This window comes from Lathamus discolor, chromosome 1 (genome assembly GCF_037157495.1).
Source record: "Lathamus discolor isolate bLatDis1 chromosome 1, bLatDis1.hap1, whole genome shotgun sequence".
NCBI classification, from domain to species: Eukaryota; Metazoa; Chordata; class Aves; order Psittaciformes; family Psittacidae; genus Lathamus; species Lathamus discolor.
In genome coordinates, this window is record NC_088884.1 from 69913428 (window position 1) to 69936841 (window position 23414).

The following is a 23414-nucleotide window of genomic DNA, read 5'->3' on the forward strand; positions in this document are numbered from 1 at the left end:
CCACATACTGCTTGCTGTCCCGCCCCACAGAGACTGCTCCTCCCTGCTCCTCTGTAATGTCCATTCTTCCCTTACACACTGTTCTGCCAGAGCCCGTCTGCAAGGAGAGGGCAAGGAGAGGCATTGGGCTGGGATGCATCTGGACTGTGTGTTTACCTGCGTATAGGCAGATATGCTTTGGTATGTGTGACTACATGGGTGTGCAGGACACAGCACATTTACACACGTGTCTATACCTGTGTTTGTACTCAAAAGAGGACATGCAACCCCACTAATTCAGCAAGGTAGAGGAGCAAAGGCATGCTGTGCTAGCAGGGTGTATGGTCCTCTCCCTGCCCATGCTGTCTCCTTGAGGGCCCAGATGTGATGTGATGGTCACCTTGCACAGCCTCCACTCTCCCCTTGAAGCACTGAGCTGGCATGTCTAGTGGCACTACAACATACACAAGACCCAGACTCCTTCACACTCCCTGACTCCTTCCTTGTAGTGCCCTCTGTCCTATCAAACACAGACTCCTTGCAGTTAGACCAATAGCATCAGCCTTCAGGAGCAAACTGGTGTCTGTACTGTGTACAGACTCACACACAGGCTCGCACACAGAGGAATGTGATAACCTGGGACAGGCCATATTCATCTTCATTGCAGGGAGGCAGCAGGATTGTAAATGGCATGGCAAGATGAGACGGCTGCATGCCCCTGTCACAGGCACTTAGAGCAGATGTCACAGCAGTGACACTCCAAGACACCCCAGTCAGGTCTCAACCCCAGTCTGCCTGGGCTCCTTCCAGCCCCCAGAATGACCATCTGTCAGGCTGGAGACAGGAGTGAGCCAGAAAAAGGTGCAGCAGAGAGGCTACAGTGCCTCTGAGAGCTGTCCTATCCTCTAGTCTTGTGCTCTGTCCTGTTTATGTGAAAGACACAATCAAAGAAACCTTTAAGAAGGAGGAAGTACTGCAATAGGTCCCCCACCCTCAGCTAACAAGCTGTTTTCCAGCCACCAAATGTCAGGGATGGGAGACAGGAGGGACTGTTCCATTGGACCCACAGTTGACTGCCCTCTTCAAACCAGCTCCAATACAGAGGGGCTGTGCTTCTTTCCATACAAATGACTGATCTCAGAGGGTATTACAGCTTTCTCCCATCCCTGTGAGGCCCTTGTAATAGCCTTTTGTTCCTTCAGGTTTATGGTACAAGCTGGCAAATCTGTTGATCCTCCTTGGTGGCAATTTGTGCACTGCTGTGGAGGGGTGAGATGCAGGGTTTCACACGGTGTGTCACAGAGGGAGCAGCTCCAGTCCGGATAACCCCATTTAGCTAGCACAAAGGAGCTGCTTGGTTTTCCCTTTGGGATGAAGGGTGTGTGACACACAGCTGAGTAGTTTCAGGCCTGCCAGGGATGGACAGTATGTCAAATTAATGCTACACCACTGAACGCCACTCCTGGCCAGTGCACTGGAAGAGCCTTGCTTTCCCACAGGCCTCCACTTGTTCAAGAGCTTTCATCACCCAGGACTTTCAGAGCTTTTCCGCCCACTGGAAAAGGCCAGGTTCAATCCATACTTGTTCAGCCTGGAGAAGAGAAGGCTCCAGGGAGACCTTAGAACAGCTTTCAGTGCCTAAAGGGGCCTACAAGAAACCTGTAAAGTGACTTGCTACAAGGGCATGCAGCGACAGGATAAGGGGGATGGCTTTAAACTGAAAGAGGGTAAATTTAGATTAGGTATTAGGAGGAAGTTCTTTACTATGAGGGTGCTGAGGCGCTGGCACAGGTTGCCCAGAGAAGCCGTGGCTGCCCCATCCCTGGCAGTGTTCAAGGCCAGGTTGGACACAGGGGCTTGGAGCAACCTGCTCTAGGGGAAGGTGTCCCTGCCCCTGTCAGGGGGTTGGAACTGAAGGATCTCTAAGGTCCCTTCCAACCAAAACCAGTCTGTGATTCTGTGATTCTATGCCTTTTGATCAGCTCTGAATCCGTAATTCAGTCTAGTCTGTCTCCATTTGTACACCACCCCTCCCCTCCACCTCCCAGAGCTTTTGTCTACCCTTTGCTAGATACCTAAGCTGTATTAAATGAGACTGCTGGCTGCTCCATCTCTGTCGCTGTAAACAATTTCTGGAATGCCTTTTAAAATGCATTAGCCTTCTAAAAAGAGGCTGATGAACAGGGGACAGGAGGAAGGGAAGAAGAGGGGAGGAGGTAGGATGCAGTGATGTGGTCTATTCCACTCCTCTGCGGCTTTCTCCTCCCAGTCCTTTTATGAAAATAGATGGACATCTATTACGAAAACAAATTACTGGGTGTGCACAGGAGTCCTTAGGCAGGCAGGGAATAAGTGTGATCCTTCTGCATGTATGTCTGTGTGAGCACATACACTGCCTGTGATGAGAAAGGGGAATACATCTACCAGATAGATAGCAATCTGTCAGATTCAGTACCTGAAGGGCTCTATGTGTCTGTGTGTTCCTGTGTGTGGTGCTGCAGTTGCCCTCAGCAAAGGGAATGTGTGATGGTGGCCAACACCACATTCCCTGGTGGTGCCACTCTAGTAGCACATGTCATTCCCATCATAAATTTGCAAGGGCTTCAAGCACAGATGTCAAAGCACACAGATATGAGTGGATGGCTAAGCTTTATAGACCTGTCCTGAAGACACCCTGGCCAATACCAAACACACTGGTATTTAGTAGGCATAAAGTCGAAGATACCACTTGGACAGTGTACATGTTGCATTGCTGGTGGGCAACATCAGGTAGCATTGTGCTCATGGCGCCAAGGGCATGCTATAACAACAAGTTTGGAAATGACTTTTCTGTGCTGGAGCCGAGGAAAGGTGATGGAATCTCAAACTTACTGTCTCACTCCCTACCTCAGTCTCTAGGAGAGAAGAAACCTGGTTCATCTCCTTCTGACTCTTGTGGTTATTTTGATGGATGGCAATTACACAATTGCCCGTCTCTGTGCATCATTTTGCCTCTCACAAGACATTCTTCCCACTGTGTCCATGCTAGGAAGAACTCCACTCTGCAGTGCATGGGTATCTGGGGGAAGAAAGAGGGGAAAGGACACAGGCAGCCTGAAGAGAACTGCAAAGATTTGGGATGAGAAGGGTCTGGAAAGAGCTTGGATAGTCCCTGCTGTCATAGGAATGATCCAGGTCTAGGGAGGGCTTAGATTGTACAGATTGTGAGTAGAAGAGAGACTCAAGGCTACATATTGATGACTTTTGCCACACAGAGCATGAGCTTGGGAGGTGCAAGAACAGATATTTCTCACCCAAATCGTAGGCTCTGGAGCATCTTTTATCAACCAAGTGCACATTTACATTTCTCTTACATATATTGGAGATGTTGCCAAGAGGGCATATTCTGACTTCACCTCCCACCTCTGGACACGACCCTGCCTCCCTGCATTGAACCCAAAGCAAGAGTGAATGTGTGTGTAAGCACATGTGCTCTAGAGCGATGGGGAGCAAATTCACTCTGTATCACATCAGTGACAAAAAGATTCAACACAGGAGACATTTGCAGGCGAGAGCAGAAGAAAACCTTCACGTTTCTTCTCTAGGGTGAACGCGTGCTTCAACTCCGAGATACACTCCCTGCCTCTTGAAATTAATTCAACATTCCTGTGGCTTGGTTAAAAATAACCAGAATGAATAATCAGTCTGCGCTGGCCCTGCTGCAGATTGCCTGGTAGATAGAGCCCTCTGCAGGAAGAAAAAAGGCAAGAGACAGCCAGCATCAGTACTAGAAGACACCACAAAAGGTAACAGATAAAAACCAGAGCTTACCACATCCCTTAACCCTGCAGGTGTAATTGTCTCTAGTGAGTCTCCGGTATTTGCCTCTGTGCTGCTCCCAGTTTGCAGTGTTGCATCTCCTTGTCCCTTTCCCCTCATCCCATTTCCTCCTCCCTCCCATGCTGCCCAACATCTGCCTGCTTGTGCCATGCATTAACCTGCCTGCATTTTGGGTGCAGTGCAGAGCTGCAGTGGTGCACAGGCTGCTTTGCAAAGCACAGGAACATGGCACTCCTATCTCACATCCTCTGCCTTTATTGTTGAAATGATCATGTGGGCCTGAGTTCTGGGCTTGTTTCAAGCACTTTTATTTCTTCCTTTACACAAGAGACACAAAAAACCCCACCTCTGACTCCAGATGAAAACACTGTGTGTAGATGGGTTTGCCTCAGTGTGTGTGTGGTGTGTATACAGCCTTCTGGCAGCATGTCTTTCAGATACGAAGCTCAGGCCTCTGGGGTGGTACAAGGAAGCAACCTTTCTTGAGGAGCCATCAGCCAGAAGGAGAGCTAGTGTCTGTGTTTCTCACCTAGTGAAACCTGTTGTGGTCCCTGAGTCTCAAAGCAAAAAGGCAAAAGACCCAGAGCTGCTTATCTAGTCCTATAGCCTCTCTACACTCAGTTATCCCTTACCTCCCTATCCAACATCTTTAACTTCCTAAAAAACTATGACTTAGTTACAGATCAGGGGCCTCCCAGGATTACAGCCCTCATGACTATAGAAAGAGGTAGAGAGGGCTCTCTTCTGAGCAGAGAGATTCTTATCTTCCTCTGGTCTCTGGTTTCACAGTGAGATCTTAGATATCAGTGGCTCCTTCTGTACCACAACTACACATCTGTTCAGGGAAAGGAAACCACTGGGTTGCTCTGCAACTGATTGGACCATGCTTGGTGGCTCTGAGAGCACCTGCATGGTTCCTCAGAAAAATGCCCAGGTCTGGTTTGATGGCAGGAGGGGCTGGAACATTCTGGGATGTTTTTGACTCCTCTCAGATCCTGCCCTACAAGCCTGGAGCTATATAGGAGAACCCAAAGGCCAGCTGCTGTTGAGCCTTTACATTTGGACATGGAAAGCGCCATGTCCATTGTTCCAACGGTCCTCAGTGGATTGCACATTGTGCGTCTGCCTTCAGTTTGGAAAAGGAAGACGCAAATCTGCCAAGTTGTCCCATCAGTCACCTTCCTGCCAAGTGGGAGGCAGAGGGAACCAATGCTCCCAAGTTTCTTCACTGGAAGAGCCCAGCATGGGAGGGAAGCTGTCCGACAACTACATCTTCCTGCTGTCAGTGACCGGGTCAGAGCTCAGTTTTTGCTGGCAATCTTTTTCTTACGGGCAGAGACCAGATCATAGAAAGGATCCTGTGTGATGCTCATCCTGGAAATAAGAGCAAATGATAGCAAAAGTAACAGACTTAATGCTGGAAAGCAGCACAGGCAACCTAACTGAACTTGAACTGAACTATAGATATACCCACAGCAGAGCATTTAGCTGTGGCTAAAGATTTTCCAAAAGGGACCTTAAAACTTTGAACTTAAGAGGCACCACAGTTGCTAGACTGCAAATAATTCTTTCCACCCCCTTTTTCAGGCTTTGGTAGTCAAATGAACTGCCTGACCATTTGTCCCTGGCGCTGAACAAAGGCAAGCTCTGGCCTCCATTTCTGGTCTCCTCACCGTATTGCCTCAATCCACTCATCACGTTCTGCTGGTGTGGCTGCTGAAATCTTGTAGGACTGATGCTTGCCTTCGACCACCTTCCCATCCCCGTCTGTTTTGCAGGCTTTGATCTTCTGCCCTTTGCAGTTGGGAATGAAGAGCTCAAAGCAGTTCTGTCAGAAAGGGAATAAAATGGGGCAGTAGGGGAGGACAGGGTGGAACAAGGAGACTATGCTGCTTTCAACCATGGGGATAGGTTGAAAGTGAAAAAGGAGGAGAACATTGTCTCTGAAATGCAACAGAACCTTTCCTTCCCTACTCCAAGAATCCCTCTATGAGTTAGATCTTCAGGCTACCCCTCTTGGATAAATATACCCTTCCTGTGAATGGACACTAAAACAGCTTTAATGAAGAGATGGAGCATAAACAGCTACCAGAAAACACCTTCTGATATCTGTCACTTTGCTCCACTCATGAAGATGTCTTCCCCTTTGAAGTTGATGCAACATCCTCTCTTCTGCCTGTCACCACACAGATAGAAGGCGCTTTCAGAGACATGACACATCAAGAATGGGTATTCACAAAAGATGCACAGACAGAGTGTCACTTCCTGGGCAAGTTTCCCAACACCACAGCACTGACTAGTCTAAATGTGCTGTAAGTGATTATGGAGAATCTTTGGGAGAGAAACTGAACCCCCATCTCCTGGGTGACGGTGCAAAATGAGTAAGGAGTCAACTATGGGCACTCATCTCAACCCCCCTACACACACATGAAAACATACAATACAGCCACGCAAAGGACAGCTCTCTCTTTACACCAGATCTTCCCTGGTAAAATACAACCATGTTTAAATACTATCATGTTTAGACAGGGACACAAGGCAGTTTGGAATGGCACCTTCCCTCTGAGAAGCATGGTAAGACTGGAGAGCCTGTATTAGCAGAGCACCGAGCAAGGGAGACTTACTGGCTTTTTGGGATCATCCACCTTCCGGACTGATAGGTTCTCCAGGGGAATAATACCCAGAGGCTCTTTGTCCTGAAGGCAGCGAAACATGAATTAACATGCAACATGCTCCCCAAATCTTTGCCACTATACAGAGCCTCTCTGATTTACCAGACATGTGCCTTTATGGGGGTGACAACAGCAGTGTATGCCTGGGGAGACCCTCTCCATTTACACAGTGGGGGGATGAGTTAACAGAAAATAACAGCAATGTCCAGCATCCCTTCTCCTCAAGAACAGAGAAGAGGAAACAGTGCAGGAGAAGAGGTCTGAGGTCTGTCTGGGAGCATAAGGTAGTAGGCAAGAGTTGCCTTCCTAACCTTCCGCTCCTCCCTGGCTCTAGAGAGGCTCATAACCACCCAGGACACCATTTCTTAACCAGGAATGAACCCTTTACCGTCGTATATTCAAAGTAGTAGAGGCAGTTATCGGTCAGAATGAACCAACGGCGTTTCCAGGTTTTCACACGTCCTCCTAAAGGCAATGAGGTTCCAAAGCCATTAGTCACACATTTTGCTCTTTGTTCCCATCCCATTCCCCATCAAGCTCCAAACACACACACACACAAGCATTCCCTCCCAGCAATCGCTGTAGATCAGCCCCAGGTAGGTGCTCATTGCTGATATGATGGTGGACATGCACACACACAGGGAGTAAATTTTGCTCTGATGGGGCTGTGAATGAGGAGAGCTGAGAGAGATTTTTTTGGGCCCCTGTTTTGAGCAGACAGAGCCTGCAGGAGCTGGAAAGGGAGAGCAGGCATCTGGTTTCAACAGCAGATGTCAGCCTCACCCCACCACAGCAGAGATGCTGGTGGGTTCCGGAGGGGAGATCTGTGATGGGAGGCAAGCAGGTAGGCAGGGAATTCAGAGGAGCCAAGGAAATCTTTTACCTTACCTAGCTTCAGGAGCCAACCCTCACGGTTAGGGTTGAAGAAAGTATGTGTGAGGTCATTTCCATCGTCCTCTGGTATGGAGAATGGTTCGTTCTTTATGCTCTCAAACAGATTCTGCCCCAGAGCATTGGTGAGAGAAAGAAAGAGGGAAAGAAAAGGAAAGACAGATTTCTGACCAAGCTTGTACACAACTCTCCTAGGTCCATCTGCATCACCACTCTGTTTCCACAGGGTGAGATGAGTGAAATGGGGAGGGGAGAGGTCAGTGGGTATTGGGGTACAACAGCTCTCAGTCTGCAGCTCATAGGGTCTCAAGGGGGATCATCTGCTCTTTTCTGCATCCTGTGTCACAAAAGGGAGACTCAGTTTGAAAAGGCACAGACACAAAAATGTGCACCCATACCAAGAGAGGCTGCAGTGACCAAATCCAGCATGTCACACGAGTGCCACTGTGGGTAGTGCTAAGGCACCGGGAGGGGGAGACATGGTATGGCAGAGATTGCAAATGTCTCTGCATGGGGCCATTTAAGCCCTCGGTTGGTGGTGCCGAATACTGTGCTGAGAAATTGTATGTAGAGACCAATACACACATTCAAATGACAAGAAGTAGGCTCATTTCTTAGACTCAAGGCCTTTGCACTGAGGGAACACAAAGGATGACATTCATAACAGCAGAGTGACAGGGAGACAGGTTACTAGTTTTCAAGAGATACAAAAATGTTGCTCATATCGTAGGATATGCCATCATTTGTTACACAAATCTCAAGCAAAAATACCCCAACAAACTGAAACAACTACAGGCTCCTGCAACTTCCATCAAACAGCCTGAAAGAAATGGCACTCTGGAGAAAAATCCAAAGCCTTTACCCTGAGGGGATGCTGCTCAGCAAACCCAAGTGTGGGATGTAGGCATTCTCTTTGACACAAAACAAGTTACTCTCCCCAGGCTGGCTGGGTGAAGCTAAGCACATGTAAGCAGGCTGCCCTCCTCTACCTTGCCTCATAGGGCAGGTCCGTGCCTGCTGAAGCTTTGGGAAAATGGTATCTCCAGATCCGCTAATGGATGCATCCCCTGTCTCTGTCTCCCCTGATGTGCATCTTCATCTTCTGGGATCAGAGATGCCATGGCCCTGCTGAGAGCTTTACAAATGCTGGAAGAGCCACTGATGCCCACTTGGGGCTTGTTGGTTCTACTCACTCAAAGCCATACCTTGATGTACGAGAGGTCAGGCACTAGTGTCCTGACTGGCGTGAACACTGGAGTCAGCTGAGATAGTCAAGCACGAACAAGTGAAAGGGATTCCTAAACTGGGCCATAATGACATTGCCTCACACACACAGAGACACAAGAAACAGTCCCCTTGGGACTAGGACTTTCAAAGCTGGCCGAAAGAGTCAGGTGCCCAGCTACCTACAGAGGTGGGTGCCTCATCACACAGCCTCATAAATACATGACACACAGACACTCATAGCTCATGTCTTTTTCCCTCACACAGTTACAGTATCTGTCCCTGTCTCACACGGACACACTTAAAAACACAAACTTAAACTGATACTGCTGTTCACTGGATGGCTTCAGTCCCATCTCTCTTGCTCCATGTCCTCACCAACAAGCATATTACACTGAGAGCTGTAGGCCTTTGCTTCTCAGTGGACCCCAAGACAGAGAGAGAAGAGGGACTAATGAGAAAATGAGAGGTATTTGTACCTTTAATAGCTCTTCTGGCAAGTCCGCTCCATTGTCAATGCCTCTGTTGATGGACACAAACCTTTCAAAAGGGGGTTTGTCTTTCACATTGGGGTTGTGCAGGCTGGTGTTAAGCATGATGATAGAGAAGGAGAGTATATAACAGGTATCTGGCAACAAGAAAGAAAACCAGGATGGGTGGAAATTGTCTTAAAGGGCAAATCAATACATCTAATCAATCCTAACAGGTGGCTTTGTATCCAGTCACTGGAAAACAGCACTGTTCTCTCAGCTGGAGGAGGAAAAGGAAGATGTCCCTTCTAAGAGGAGAAAAAGGGACAGAGCTGATCTCCTATGATGGAGGTGATTCTATCCCCTCAGGTTAATGGGGCAAGTTGGGCAGATATGGTCTGACAATGACTCTGCCAACAGGAAAGTTTCTACAGACCCACGTCTGTCAGTGTTGTTGTTGCTGTGAGGAGGTGTACCTCGTGGAGCTGGAGCACTTCTCAAGTCTATTTCCAGCGGGGATGGACTGGAGGAGGAGGACTGAAGACCTTCTGGCTATTGGAAAGCTACACAAGAACTGGGCTACCTCCTTCAGCTTAAGGGGCAATATTCGCACTTCCAAGTGATGCCCTCTGTGCTTTGTGAATGGAAGAGGAAGGCTCCTGTCTCTAGTAAACAGTGGAGCTCAGCTTTAAAGGCCTTCTTCTCCCTATGCCTACCCGTGGACTGGAATACTCCTGGGTTACATTTGCAGTACCAGTTGGCAAAGGCCTCCATCATCCGATCAATCTTCTGCGCCTCCCCAGGCAGCCGGAAGCTCCATAGGAACTGTCTGTCAGAAGCAGCATGTCACAGAATTAGTCAGATTCGGAGCAAGGGAACTTCATGCCTCCCCTCAACCCACGGGGCACCACGAAAATAAAAGAAGCCATCCCATCACACTGGGGAGAAAAGACAGTGCTTGAACAAGAGCTCTACTCCTCTCTCTAGGGATTGCTGGGCTCGGCACCCGCAAACACCCTGAAAGCAGGAAGCAGAACCAAGTATCCTGGAAATCATGGCTCCTCTTCCCTAATGAGGAAGTAGAGACTTCAAGAGAAAGAGTCCTGCAGGAAGGTGGCCTATAAGAAAACAAGATGCCCTAAACCAGAGTCACTTTGTCACTGTTTCAGCCTAGTAGGGCTTCACAACCTTCCTGGGTGGTAAGACCCGGTGACTGAGTGGGCTCCTGCCCCATCCCCTGCATCCTGCATGCTCACTCACCTCAGTGCCTGCACCAGGTTGAGGTTGGCAAACTCGTGACATGCTACAAAGGCTTGGAGGATCTGGATGTTCATGAGGTCCCTGGGAGAGGATAGATAGAGTCAGAAGAGAGCTCTGATGTTGCTCAGTTTGAATGCCCCTTGGTGTGACAACAAGCTCCCTTGCTCCATCCCAACCTTCATTTCCCCTCTGACCAACAAGAAGTCAAGATGCACACTCTTGTCTGGGAAGACTGATCCCATTGCGGGCAGGAAGAAAGGTAGCCCATACAGACAGCCTTAGCCATGCTCCCCAGGCTGTACTGCCCACCCAGCCCACTGCAGTTTGAGGTATGTTCAGTCTTGGCACCTGACTGAGGTCAGCTAAGTGGTAGTTGAGAGGGGGCAGGCAGGAAAGGGTCTCCAAAGGGCTTCCTAGTCCTGGCTGGACTAGGCTGGACACTCACCTCCCACCCAAGTAATCCCCAATGGCTGCCTTGTTCAGGCCTTCACCCTTGTGGAGGAACTTGGCGATCTCCTGCAGGTCTGAGGACAATACCTGGTGCTCAATCAGGTACTGGATCCCCTGGGAAAGGAGAAGCAGGACAGTGAAGTAAGACAGCTCTGGGGCCTGATGAGAAAGTAGGACCCCAACACCCTGGTGTCAGCCTTCCTTAGCTCTTGCGGTGTTGCCTCCCCTCTTACTCCCCATATCTCTTTCTGATGCATCACAGCCATGTTCTCATCCTTACTCCATCCCTCTTCATCCACCACAGTGGGTCAGTCCCAGTTCCATTTCATCCCTAGGTTTGGATAAATGTTTCACTGGGATGGAAACTCAAGTGAAGAACAAAGGGCAGTATAGGTTAAAAGTCAAAGAAGGCAAAGCCAAAATAGTAATTTTTAACATTTTCAATCAAAATATCTTAGCGTTCTGCTTCTAAATGTATTTTTTCTTCTGTGAATTAAGTTAAAGATTTTTTTTTTAAGAAGTTATAATTAAAAAAATAGACAAAAATTTGGGCTTGAGACAACTTAAAATTACTTTTCCAGGATCTTCTTCTACACCACAAAACAGAGAAGTCTGGAGTCTTTTCAGCTCCATCCTCCCCAGCCAGTAAGGTCGGAATATGTTTTTTAGGGAATATAGAGGGTCTGAGCTGGGCTGTGAAAAGTCAACATCCTGTGTTAGAGGGAACTTCATGATTTTCAAAGTCACAGAAAGTTGAGGTTTTGTGCAGATTCTTAATGGTATCTAAAACCACTGTGACCCTCCAGACCACATTGCAATTCTCCTCACAAAATACAATAAAGGAATGAAAATTGTTTTAGATCCATCAAAATGTTCTACTTCAACAGAATCAATTCACTTTGCCTTGTAATATATAAAAAACTATTTCTAAAATGCCCCAAAGAAAAAGCCATTTCAAAAGAAGGAATTGAAATGTTTCTGAGATTTTTTTTCCACACTATTTTCCCTTCTTTTTCCCCAGACAGATTTTCAGTAAGATCAGTTTAATTTTGCAAAGCACTGCAATGATGAGGGGGCTCCATTTTCCAGAAGAAAATGTTTCTCCCCAAAGGTTTTGCTCAGCCAGATTCCTAACGCTTACCTCCTCTAGCCTCAGGAACTCGCCCTGAGACCTTGGAGATAGAAAGTCATTTAAAGTATCAGCACTGCATGGGTGAAGTGCAATCTTAGCAAGGAGGGGCAATGAAAGTTCCTTACATTGCAGCACCTCTCAGCCTAGGGTATGTAGCAAAAGGGAAGCAATATACAGATCTGCATAATAAAGGCATGTAGCGAGACTTTTCAACGAGGCTGATTGGCATTGAATTAATAAAGCTAAACTGGTTTGGGGTCAGAGATAGTTCAGGTACATCTGCACAGCACAGCACAGTGCCACAGAGAGAGATGCCTCTGGGGCCTCAAACCAAGGTCAGACAGAAAGACATGATGAAACCAGCCCTAAGTACTGATATCACTGCTCTGAGACAGCTCCCACTGGCAGAGGGATGTACAGAGGACTGGCAAGCACTCCAGCTGTGGTGTGGACACTGGGGAAGGTATCTTGAGGGTCTCAGCAGGGTAAAGGAGGAGGAGGCATGAAAAGCTGTCACTCAGCCCAGCAGCCACCGAAGATGCCAGCTGTGGTGGTTAAGCTGACAAAGAGCAATCGTTCAATCGCAGCTTGTGGTTTTCCTTACTGAGCTCAAATAAATGGTCCACCGGTGAGGAGGAAGGAAGAGGAAACTGTGTTGCTTGCACCTTCTCTACTTCATCATGACAATCTTAGAGCTTTCTGCAGGGGGCTGAAAGCTGTGGTGTCTGGATCCCACTGGTCAGAGTCACAGTAAGTGATTCACTCCACAGTCCAACCAGTACTACCAAAACCATAACTACTTCCAAAATGTTGGAGGCAGCTTCTTGTCTTCTGTCCTGAATGAGCCAAGGAATCTGACACACTCTCAAAACTCCCCTTCTTACTCCATCTCTCTCTATCACACTATGGCCAATTCTCACACAGAGAGATTTGGCTCGGCAATTTTAAACTGCCCTCTCCCTATTTCTCTTATGTTTGGGTTGCATACGATCAGTTGGCCTATAGACACATGATGGGGTGGGTGGGGGTCAACACAGCTTGATCATATCAGAAGACCATATCCAGGGACAGGATGCTACTAACTAGAGCCTTAGCAAGATAGGAAACCATACTCCCATGCAGCAGCCCCTTTAATATGGGTGTCTGCAAGTGGACGAGGAGACAACAGACACTCTTCCTCTCAGCTTTTTCCTCAGAGGTGGAATGAGCAAATCCTACCTTTGCAGGGTCCATGTTGAATTTCTTCCTGCCCAGGGACAGAAGTTTATCCTTCTGTGACAGCTTGCTGCGAACGAAAAGAAGGAAAATATAACTTAGAATAAAGGGCCATGTTTCAATTCACTCACAAAGTAATTGAGATATCTCAAGGACAAGTGTCTGACTATCCAGGAATAAAGAGAAATCTCAGAGGCGAGAATGGTGTTCCTGGCCTCATTTCCCTGTCCTTGTTGTAAACCACATCCCAGAGGTGTTTGTGCTTTCTCAACGTCAAGAGAGAGACTTTGTAAACAAAGGAATACTCATCTTGTCCCACTTGCCTGGTCTGCTTCCCAGGGTTATTGTCTGCCTCTTGCCTCTCATCTGCATTTTGGAAGCACTCAATCTCTGCAAACACTTCAGCAATTTGTTCCTTCAGCTTCTGCAGAAGAATGAAGAGGAGAATGAAGGTGATGGAGGGAAAACCAGCAGACACATACGCAGCATGTCTGACTTCCTCAGTCACAGGAAAAAGACAGGCCAGATGGTCACTACCAGCTCAGGATGTCTGTGAAATGGGTACTGCTTTAGCTGACCCTGCTAGATTCCAGGTAAAAGCAATGGATAAGAGGAGCAGAAGGCTATCCTCATGTTTGCTGTCCATCAAGGCTGGAAAATCAAGCTGCCCGCCAAGGCAAGCGCCATGTGCTTACCATGGTGGAAGCAACCACCAGATGGCTGGAAACATACGCTGTGCCCCACGCCACTGCCCGGAACACTGTCCTGGGCCTTGAGAAACAGATTTTGTGGCGACACGGCACCCCAGAGAGAACTGAGTCAGACAATGGGCCTCATTTCTGGAATAACCTTATAGACACAAAGAGCATGGCATTGAGTGGGTATATCACATCCCCTGCCATGCACCAGCTGCTGGGAAAATCGAACGGTACAACGGGCTGTTAAAAACCACACTGAGAGCAATGGGTGATGGGACTTCCAACCCTAATTATTCTATGATTCTATGACTTTCAAACATTGGGATACACATTTACCAAAAGCCACCTGGTTGGTCAACAACAGGGGATCTGCCAACAGGGCTGGCCCAGCCCGGTCAGAACTTTTACATACTGTAGAGGGGGACAAAGTTCCTGTGGTGCACATGAAGAATGTGCTGGGGAAGACCGTCTGGGTTGTTCCTGCTTCAGGTAAAGGCAAACCCACTCGTGGGATTGCTTTTGATCAAGGACCTGGGTGTACTTGGAAAGTGTCAGTGTGGGGAGTGCCCGAGAGAACTCATCCTAGTGTTGATTTCAGTTCCTCAAGCAATGTCAGATGTGCCACTCCTTCCATTATGCCCATTTCCTTCTAGCTTTTACTTTGCATAGCCCTGCTATGCATCCAGAAAAGGGGAAGTGGAACCAGCAACTTTGAAGTCAATACGAATCCTGGAGTGGCCACATTGTGAAATACAAAGTTTTTAGCGTACCTATCATTCAAATACCATTGCACAAATACCTGTCTTTAGGTGGATAAAGAAGAAAGATGGAAAAAGAAGAGTAATCACTGCCAAATTCTATAAAATCAATTGTAGAATTCAGTCTCCTTTAGGTCCATAACAGGCCAAGGCTTCCTTTGCTGGATGTTACCAAGGGAATGAAGTTGTCTATACCTGCTTGCTTCCTTTCTGCAGTTACGATTCTCCTCAGAGCTAGAGCACATCACAACTCTCTTCCAGGAATCACCCAAATTCTTACCCACACAAACCAGAAGGGGAAGAAGGAACATTTTATGACAGATTTTGCCTCAACAAGTGAGGATGTGGCTGTGGTATGCATCCAGATAGAGAAACTGAAGTTCCCCAATATCACATAGTTTAAAAGAGCTTCTGGATTTCAGTTTTGCTCTGGCCTTTTTTCTGCTGTGCTTCATCAATCTCCACCATTGAGATTGTTCCTTAGTAAGCTTTAAGTATTGCACAAACATAACAAAGCCATGATCTTAGCTCCTGATTTTCAAATGATTTTCAGTTTTGTCACTTTATTCACTTTCATCTTTTGGAAGTGTAACCGGCAAGTCTAGATCAATCCTGTCCTCTCCTTCCTCTTTCCTTACCACTTATCCCCCCAAAGTCTTTGTGTTAAGGGATATTGCTAAATATTTTCTGATAGAATTGCACCTGGAAAAATGTCTCTACTTTTAGGTTTTCTTTCTCCTAAACTCATCCTGCTCCATTGGACAATGCATGTCTCACTGGTTAATGGCTTTAGGATTCAGAGTGTGGGTATGTATAGTCTAGCAGCTATAGTCTATAGTCAGTAGAAAATGTAGTGCTCCTATTCGAGAAACCTGCCTCCAACAATGCCCATTGCATATTCTGGAAATTGAAGAGACAAGAACTACAACAAGCAAACCACATGCACATTTATACTCTGTTTCGCAAGAAGGGACAAGACACCATTCTGATTTGCAGCAGAGGTGGTGAGTCTGGAAGCCTGAGAAGTAATGGGTAGTATGGCCTAATCCTTTATACAAGGAAATATTGCACCTATTCCCCAGGCATCTGGATATCTTCACGTTGTGGGAAAATCAGTGCAAGTCCAATGATTCAGTTGGAATGAGCTTGCTCAAATGGGAAACCACATTCCATGGTGGTGGAGACAGAACAGAACAGAAAGTGTATGGCACCATGCATGACTGTGGTGCGATATTACTGACTGATTTTGAATCTGTCACTTTCAGACATTTTAGGAGTTTGCGGAAAAATGTTTGTTTGCTAAAAGAAAATAAGAAAAGCAAGTTCAACCACAGAAACTTGTGTGGAAGGTCCTGCTGTCACATCTCTCTAAAGAGACAGGATCCTTCAAGGAGGACTTCTTAGAGGTGCACAAACCAAATGAAAGTTCGACAAACACAGAGGATGCAGCAGGTAACTGAGACTGATACGTCATTAGCAGGTAACTGGTAATTAAAACTAGTCGTAAATGGTGAGCCAGATCCCTGCCAGTATGACTTAATGAAGTCATACTCGTTTCCTTAATCCTAAATACGCAGTCCCAGATCATCCTTGCTAATGAGCTGACCAGCCTTTCTCAAATGTCCAATTAGGGTAGTCAATGACTCCTGCAGCAGAGTACTACAGGTTCGATGCAGACTTGCGGCAAGTATGCTAGGGCATCCTATAGCTCAGGATGCAAGTTGGATCATGCCAGAGTAAATGTCTCCTGTGCAGGAGCACTTCTGCATGGACTTGACTGTTAAATGAAGACACTCTTTGGTGAAGACAGTTTTTAGAAGGCTAAGCAGACAAGGAGCGTGATGGTCCTTACCTTAATGTCCTCCAAAAGCTCCTGTCTGTGCTGCCTGATTGTCTCTATTTCAGCCTTTTCAGCTTCGCTCAAATCAGTTGAATCTGGAAGAAGAAACATGACTGTGAGAATAGAGCTGGATGAAGCGGACCACAGGAAATGCTGCTTCAACTTCTCAGCGCCTATCCTCTCCTAGGGTCATGCCACAGCAACTCCGATGTTTGTGTTTCAGCATCTATGTGCCCTGCTGTTGCAGCCACTGCACCTCAAGCTTTGCCCTGTACGTTATTCTCAGTCCAGAGTGAGCAGCACAAGCCCCTGTACTCCTCCTAGCAGCCAGATGCTGTGCTGGTAGCCCTCTGATCTAACCCTGCAGCAACCCAACCTATTCAAACAATTTTCCTTGCAGTGAGCACAATGAAGAGGTTATACCAAATGCTCTTTGGTAGGTTTTATGTCGGCCATCTTTATGTACTGAAAAGCTGTGACCTAGATACTTCATCTGTGTCCAAACCTCCCATGAAGAGCCATTGACTTCATGGGTTGATCCACCACAGCTAGATGCAGAAATGTCTTAAGAAACAGAGCTGAGGTTTTCTAGTCTAAGGGCAGGATATGGCTGGATGAAAGCCTTGCTGAAGAAGAAGCATCTGTGGGAGGCTGTTATTCTGTGGGCTACAGACAATGCAGAAATATGAGTAAGCTTTCTTGCAATCTACAGGAAGTCAGCCAGGTACCAGCAAAGACAAAGTGACCACAAAATGATTCATAAAAGACCTAGAAGAATTGGGGTGACAGCACTGCTGCTAAATATAATCCAGGTGAAGCACAGCCTCTTCATCAAGGAGAAGGAGAAGGCTGCAGCCCCAAGAGAAGCAAAGCACATTGTGAGCCCCAGGAAAAGTCCCAGGCACTCACACAAGGCTGAAAGCACTGGAGCTCCTGGAATGCCACTTCCGAACTTGCAGAGCCCTTGCTGCACTTAAAGAGTGCAAGACGAAGCTCCCCTGGGAAGCCAGGTCAGGTCACTGGATGCCCTGCTCCACTGCTGCATAAGCCAAAATCCCCTGGGCCTCCCATCTTCCTGGAAAAAGGGGAAGTGCCGCCAGCTGCCTTGGAAATTCTCTTAGTGTGGATCTCACATGCAAAACAACTGCTATAAATATGACTGGAGAAAAAAGGGGAAGGAGCCAACTAAGACAAAACAAAGGAAAAGGGGACAAGGGCAGTCATCACAGAGCCCGTCTGCTTCTTTCCTGCCATAGCCAGAACAGCTCAGAGAGACCTGCATCCCACCACCTGCATCTTTCCCCCATCCTCCTGATTGGTTGGGTTCATGTGCTAAGCCTGTCCTATTACTTTTCTCAGGCTGAAGCCTCTCTCCTGTAGCTCCCCCCACACACACTGTTTTCAAGCGTTGCATTCCCTGGGGAGAGGCTGCGGAGTCTCTGCGAGGAAAGCGCCAGGCAAGGAGCCAGCATGAAGTCAGTGCCAGGAAGGACCCATGTCCCCTCCCAGCTCTGCAAGCATCCTCTTCAAGAGCTGAAAGAAGCTGAGGCAGGTCGAGAGGGGCAGAAACCTTGTGGCATCCCACAGCTAGCGTCAGCCAAATCTGTATGTGAGGGGAAAACAAGCAAGCAAGAAAACAAACAAGCAAACAAAAAGAAGCAACAACAACAAACTGTGCAGTGGCTTTGCTGCTTGGTGTTGCTGACTTCCCCTTGACAGACAGCCCTGTGCCTGTGAGCAGTGCCTGGGTCTTTCAGCTTACTTTATGTCTCCTACCGTTCTCTCCATCTTCCCCAGCTTTATGTCTCTCACCCCTATGGGGGCTGCTAGTTGTGGGCAATTTAATGACAAATCACCACTCAGACGCTTTGTCCTGTATTTCTTTCCACCACAGCAGGACAAAGCTGAGGAGCCTCCACTTCCCCCACCCCATCAGCAAAGTTTGTGGTGTGGCTGGTTGCTGTGCTTCAGTTGCTCTGTGTAAACTGAAGCAGCCTAGAGCATCTTAAAGAGACCCGAGGCTCCCAGAGGACATCATGTCACCCACATGGACCCTACCATGACTGTAAATAACTCAGTCCCCCTCCCTCCTGAACACCTGAAAACCCCAGCTCACAAGGGATTTACCTGTCCAGTTTGCCTCAGAATGAGAAAAGTGTGGGAAGGACTGTGAGTGTGGAGAGGGTGGGGGAGAAAAAGCATCTGCTTCATGGAGAAGGGGAGGGAATCAAGGGATAAATAAGCAGGAAAGGGCGACATAGGGAGGAAAAAAAAATGGATGGATAAAACTTTCAGGGCAACTTAGATGGAGCTGCAGAAAAGGTCCGTGTGAGGCTTCCTAAGTTTCCTTAGCAGCTTGGGTCCTCATTTGCCTTGGAAAATGATTCTGAGGTTGGTGCCTGCATGTTACACCTCTTTGCTAACAGAAGGCCTAATGCTGCGCCCAAGGGTGCTCTGAGGCTTCTCATCAACGTTATTGCACACATTGGGGTCTGCAGTTAGGAGAAATGAACCCATAAGGCTTGTCTGGGAAACCGTCCATGGAAAAAGCAAAGAAGGTAGGAAAGGCAGCTGGGCAGATGAGAGCAGGTTGCTTTGACTTTCATTCCCCCTCCACACTGAAAAGAAGCCAAACTGCCAGCAGAAGGACACTCGGAGTGAAGCACCATTTGATTAAATGCTTGCAATGACAGAGGGAATTCATCTCTGCACCAGGCAATTGAGGAGCAGCTTCAGCCTCATCAAAGCCCTCAGTACCACCAAGTTGCACTTCCCTTTCGGGCTAGGCCAGGACACAGATGAAGCATGGCCCTGGTCAGGGTCCTCTGCACAGGGGGAAATCTCACCCTGGTGAAGAACAACCCATGAAAACACCCACAGGTTTCAGGGAGATGCTGGCAGCCAAACCTACACTGAAGTCTTCCAGTTCAGACACAACACACAAAGAAATGGTTAGCATCCTCTCCAGGGAGGACACAAAGTTGATGCTTGGAAGTCATTTTCAGAGAGAAAACATTGAAAGCATATCACATCTGTGGGGCTTACACTTGCTCTTGAGGTTGTTTCCCCACTGCCAGGGCAGACCCAGGTAGAAAGACCTGCCAGTTTTCAGTGCTGTCACTCAAAAGAGAACACAGACTTCAGTTCCAGTTGTGGTGACTTACACCCTCAGCTGACCCATCTGGAGGGCAGGCCGGAGTTACACAAAGGTCTGGGTACCCATGTGGCCAGCATAAAGTACAGTTTGCTGGTCTTATTCCCCCCTGCAAAGGGCTGTTCAGAGCCGGCCATACAGGTGCTAAGTCAGGCTTCCAATCCCAAGCAAAAGTGTATGAATAGGAAGACAGCTTTTGGAGCATGGATATGTGGGAATTGAATACCCAGGAGAGCTGGAAGGATGGACTGCACTAACAGGAGGGGGATGTTATGAACAATGACTGCTTCTATAGCACTGTTACAGAGCATCCATATGCTACCCATCTACAGTATAACAAGACAGGTTCAGCTGGCCCATTTGTAAGGCAATACACACAGCAATAGTGTGGCTGCTGTAGCGTTTGGGCACTTCCACCCATGGCAACACACAAGCAGAGCAACCTGATGGGCATCTTCTGCCTGGATGAGGCTGTCTGGTGGAAGAATTTCACATGAAGTTCCTTTTCTTCTTTGATATGGCTGTTGTGTCATCTCCAGCACGGCCTGCCACCTACCCAACCAGGTACCAGGAGGCCTTCCTAAATTCCCTCCAGCCCAAACTGTCTCCCTCCTGAAGCCACTCCACAATTCTCTTCCAGCTTGTGTCAGAAGAAATTTAACATAGACCTCACATGGGTCTAATTTTCACATTCCAGCTACGGAGGAAAAGGTGTGACGAATAACTTATGTTGTCTTCTGGTCCCCTTTATTCTACATGACAACTTAGAGCAATCAGGATAGCGTCCAAGCACTTTTGCCTGTGTCTGTCACCCCACACACCCTAGCACATGATACAGTGGTACCAGTCTGCCCTCCCATGTTTCGTACACCCACCTCAAGGATTTGGCATACTGGCTCTGTGGCTTCACCTAGACAGTAGCTAGAGGCTCCTGAGGTAAGCTGGAAGAGGACATCCACTGCAGGGAGAGCAGCCTCCCCACAGGCATAGGTCTCATCCGCACGCAGCTGAGGCAGACAAGTATCTAACAGGAAGATTGCGTCTGCAGGTAGGAGTGACTCCAGAAAAAGCTGTGCTATTGCTGTGTGCGACTTTTAGGACATAATTAACTCAGTAGCACACAACTGGATTGAACGACTCTGTCAGGTCATCAGTTCTGAGAGCCTCAGTTACTATGCCTCTGAAAAATAAGACAATAAGTGGCAAACCCCATCATCACTGCCACCTCCTTCCTGCCCAGCTTTTCCTGGAGAAGCTCTGTCCACAGTTGCTTTCATGTGATGAGAGCTGGGTGATCTGAAGAGGCGCACCTTCTCCAGCATTCGTAGCCAGATGCTCACGAGAGTTTAGCTCCCATAGTCCCACCAATTTCCCCAACAATCAAGGCTGGTATGTAGTTTGAGCATGCCTGTTCCTTGGTCACCCACCTAGGAACTCAAAGGTGCAGAACAGTTGTTGAAACTGAGTACTGCTTTTTCCCTTCACTCTGTGCTCTATATCCTATACGCAAAAGCCTGTCGGGACAGAGGGTCAGACAAAGCAAGGCTATTGCAAGACGATTCCTTTCTTCCTGGCTCTTACTCAGCCTGTTCCTCTTCCATTCTTTCTATCTGCTGCTTTTGCACACACACAGCTTCCTCAGCCAGAGGCTAGAAATGTTCAGACTGGCAGTATGCCTTTCCCTGCTGAATCCCAAGCACTTCATCCAGCACCTGCCAAAGCAGGAAACAAAACCTGAGATGTCTCTCAGTTCCTCAGATGTGGTTTATCTTCCTCCACTCGCATCTGCCCTTTGAGATTATTTCAGGACCAGGCAGGCCCACCTGCAGGTGGAGTTTGTAGAACTCGAATACAGCCGTTTACCTGTAACATGGAAGATCCCAGCTCCAAAAGCCTTGCAAGCATGCTGCACTGGGATATCCATGAGCACAAGAGGCTCTGCAAAGGCAATCCAGCTCCTGCAGGCTCTAGCAAAACAGCACTGAGGAGCCATGTTGCATGAAGAGAAGCCAAAGCTTATAGATGATCATCCTAAGTGTCACATATACCCTTGATACCCCTGAATCAGTTCCCAGCCTAGCTCAGGACCACCAGCACAAGGGATCACAGCAGCAGACACCCTCAGCACAAAGGCCACCCAAATCAGTGGGAAAATTTCTCCCAATGCTTATGGGAGAGCAAGTAGAAATAAAACTATGCCTAATGCTGAAGGCTGACAAGGAATTAACTGCACCACCAGGGATCTTCCACCATCTCATTCCTCCAGCTACCAGCCTCAGCGTCCTCTCTAGCTGCTGGGATTTCATGGTGTGCTCTGCTCTGTCCAACTGAGCACACAGCCCTCACAGAAAACAAGGCAAAGGATGGTCAGTGCTTACCAGCTGGACAACAGTCCATCCTGAAGAGAGCAATGTGTTTGCAACACAAGTGTTGCTCCTGCTTGCCTTCTGCCTGTTCAGATGCTTTACAGAACTGAAACAGCTGGGAGCTAGTGACCAAGCTCGCAGCAGCACTGGGGGGGCGGGCTGCCCTGTGACTCCTCCCTTCCTCTCCTCATCCCTTTGACCACATCTCATGAGCTTGCCCCAGTGAAAGGAGCTGTATGTGCATACCACTGTGAGCTAACAGGGGCTCCTTGGTCACTTCTGACACACAAATCCACAGATACATTTCCATCCCAGCAGCTTTTCTGAGAACCTCTGAGCATGCGTCCCTGATTGAGGGGGCTGAAATGGGCAGTGAGAGGCTTGTCTCTGAGAGACTCTGAGGAGAGAGAAAAGGGAAGTTCTTGATTCAGAAAACCCATCTGATTTGGGAAGTGGTTTCATTTTAAAGGAACAATTCTTCCTGCGTTAATTCTGTCACAGGGTGCGGTGTGTGTGTCAATGCCCCAAAACTGGAGGATGGTTGATGGCAGGGAGAAGAGAGTCTCTTCCTTCCTTTCCCTCCCTCATTGCCCACTAAGTGACTTTCAGTCTTGCTCCTTTTTCTCCCACTAACAAACTGTTTTTATCTGGAAGCCTTGTAAATCAGAATGGAATGAACTGAGGAGGAATGAAGTTTTCTCTCAGGTTTGTCGATATTCCTGCTGGTTGGAGACCTGGCCTTCGACGACAGTTTTGAAAGCATTTGTGCTGCTCTGTTCACCTGCGAGGCAGAGGGGTGCCCCTTTTCCTCTGTTCCCTCCACATAGCCCCAGAAGGCTGTATGCTCTTCCCCAGAAGAGCTGTATTTGATTACCATGTGATTTATGTGGTAGATCTCTCATATAGGCAATGTGGGAAGAAAGAAGCGCCATGTCAGAGCCAGAAGAACTCATGATTGAATAATAGGTCAAGGTAAAATTCAAACCAGGTGTGATGCCCAAACAGGGCTCTTGCCTCCTCTATCAGGCCTGAAGCTGCAGAGGGATGGCTTCTCTTCATGCATGAGCACGCACCTCTGAAGCACTCTACATCCTTAGCTCCCTGACCTGTTGCTGTACTCACAGCAGGTATTGAGCAGGACCGCAAAACAGGTTCAGACTTCTACCCAGCATTCTTCCATGAGACAGCAAGGTAGAGTTTGCAAGAGCATTGCATGTGTAGAAAAATAAGAAATAGCCCTCTGACTTGTCATGCAATCAGAGCTAGCATCTCTGTAAGCTTGCCACCATTTAGAATAGGTTTGTGTGAGGCTGAAGGTCCCCGACTCACTAGAAAAGGGAGAGCTATTATCATCTCACATTCCCATTAACTGAGTCTGGTCTGAGATCCTCTGGAGACGATAAGTGGCTCTTTAAAAGGCTTGATGCGAAAAGTAGGATCTGCCTGAAAACTCTAGCTAAGCTCCATTGCTCTAGGGCCATTTAAC

At 47.8% G+C, this 23414-nt stretch overlaps 1 protein-coding gene across 2 annotated transcripts; it reads right to left on the reverse strand.

Annotated features, from left to right (window-relative positions):
- Positions 1 to 4090: 4090 nt before the first annotated feature.
- On the reverse strand, positions 4091 to 22022 carry CYTH4 (cytohesin 4). Of its 2 annotated transcripts, XM_065678923.1 has the most exons (13): positions 21941 to 22022; positions 16421 to 16503; positions 13436 to 13536; positions 13116 to 13182; positions 10761 to 10879; positions 10316 to 10396; positions 9772 to 9884; positions 9065 to 9213; positions 7359 to 7470; positions 6859 to 6935; positions 6423 to 6494; positions 5472 to 5626; positions 4091 to 5172 (listed from the first exon to the last, which is right to left on the reverse strand). In XM_065678923.1, the coding sequence occupies exons 1-13, from the start codon at positions 21957 to 21959 to the stop codon at positions 5100 to 5102; spliced, it is 1221 nt and encodes a 406-aa protein (XP_065534995.1). In that variant the 5' UTR covers positions 21960 to 22022; the 3' UTR covers positions 4091 to 5099. The 2 variants fall into 2 exon arrangements, with proteins under 2 accessions (XP_065534995.1, XP_065535004.1); XM_065678932.1 differs by lacking the exon at positions 4091 to 5172 and having other exon boundaries at positions 5541 to 5974.
- Positions 22023 to 23414: the final 1392 nt, after the last annotated feature.

Excerpts from the sequence above, each read along its gene's own strand:
- CYTH4 (XM_065678923.1), bottom strand. Across the intron at positions 10,880-13,115 it reads TCAACATGGACCCTGCAAAG|GGGATCCAGTACCTGATTGA; the intron begins GTAGGATTTGCT and ends CTCCTTTCCCAG. Across the intron at positions 6,495-6,858 it reads ACTACTTTGAATATACGACG|GACAAAGAGCCTCTGGGTAT; the intron begins GTAAAGGGTTCA and ends CGCTGCCTTCAG.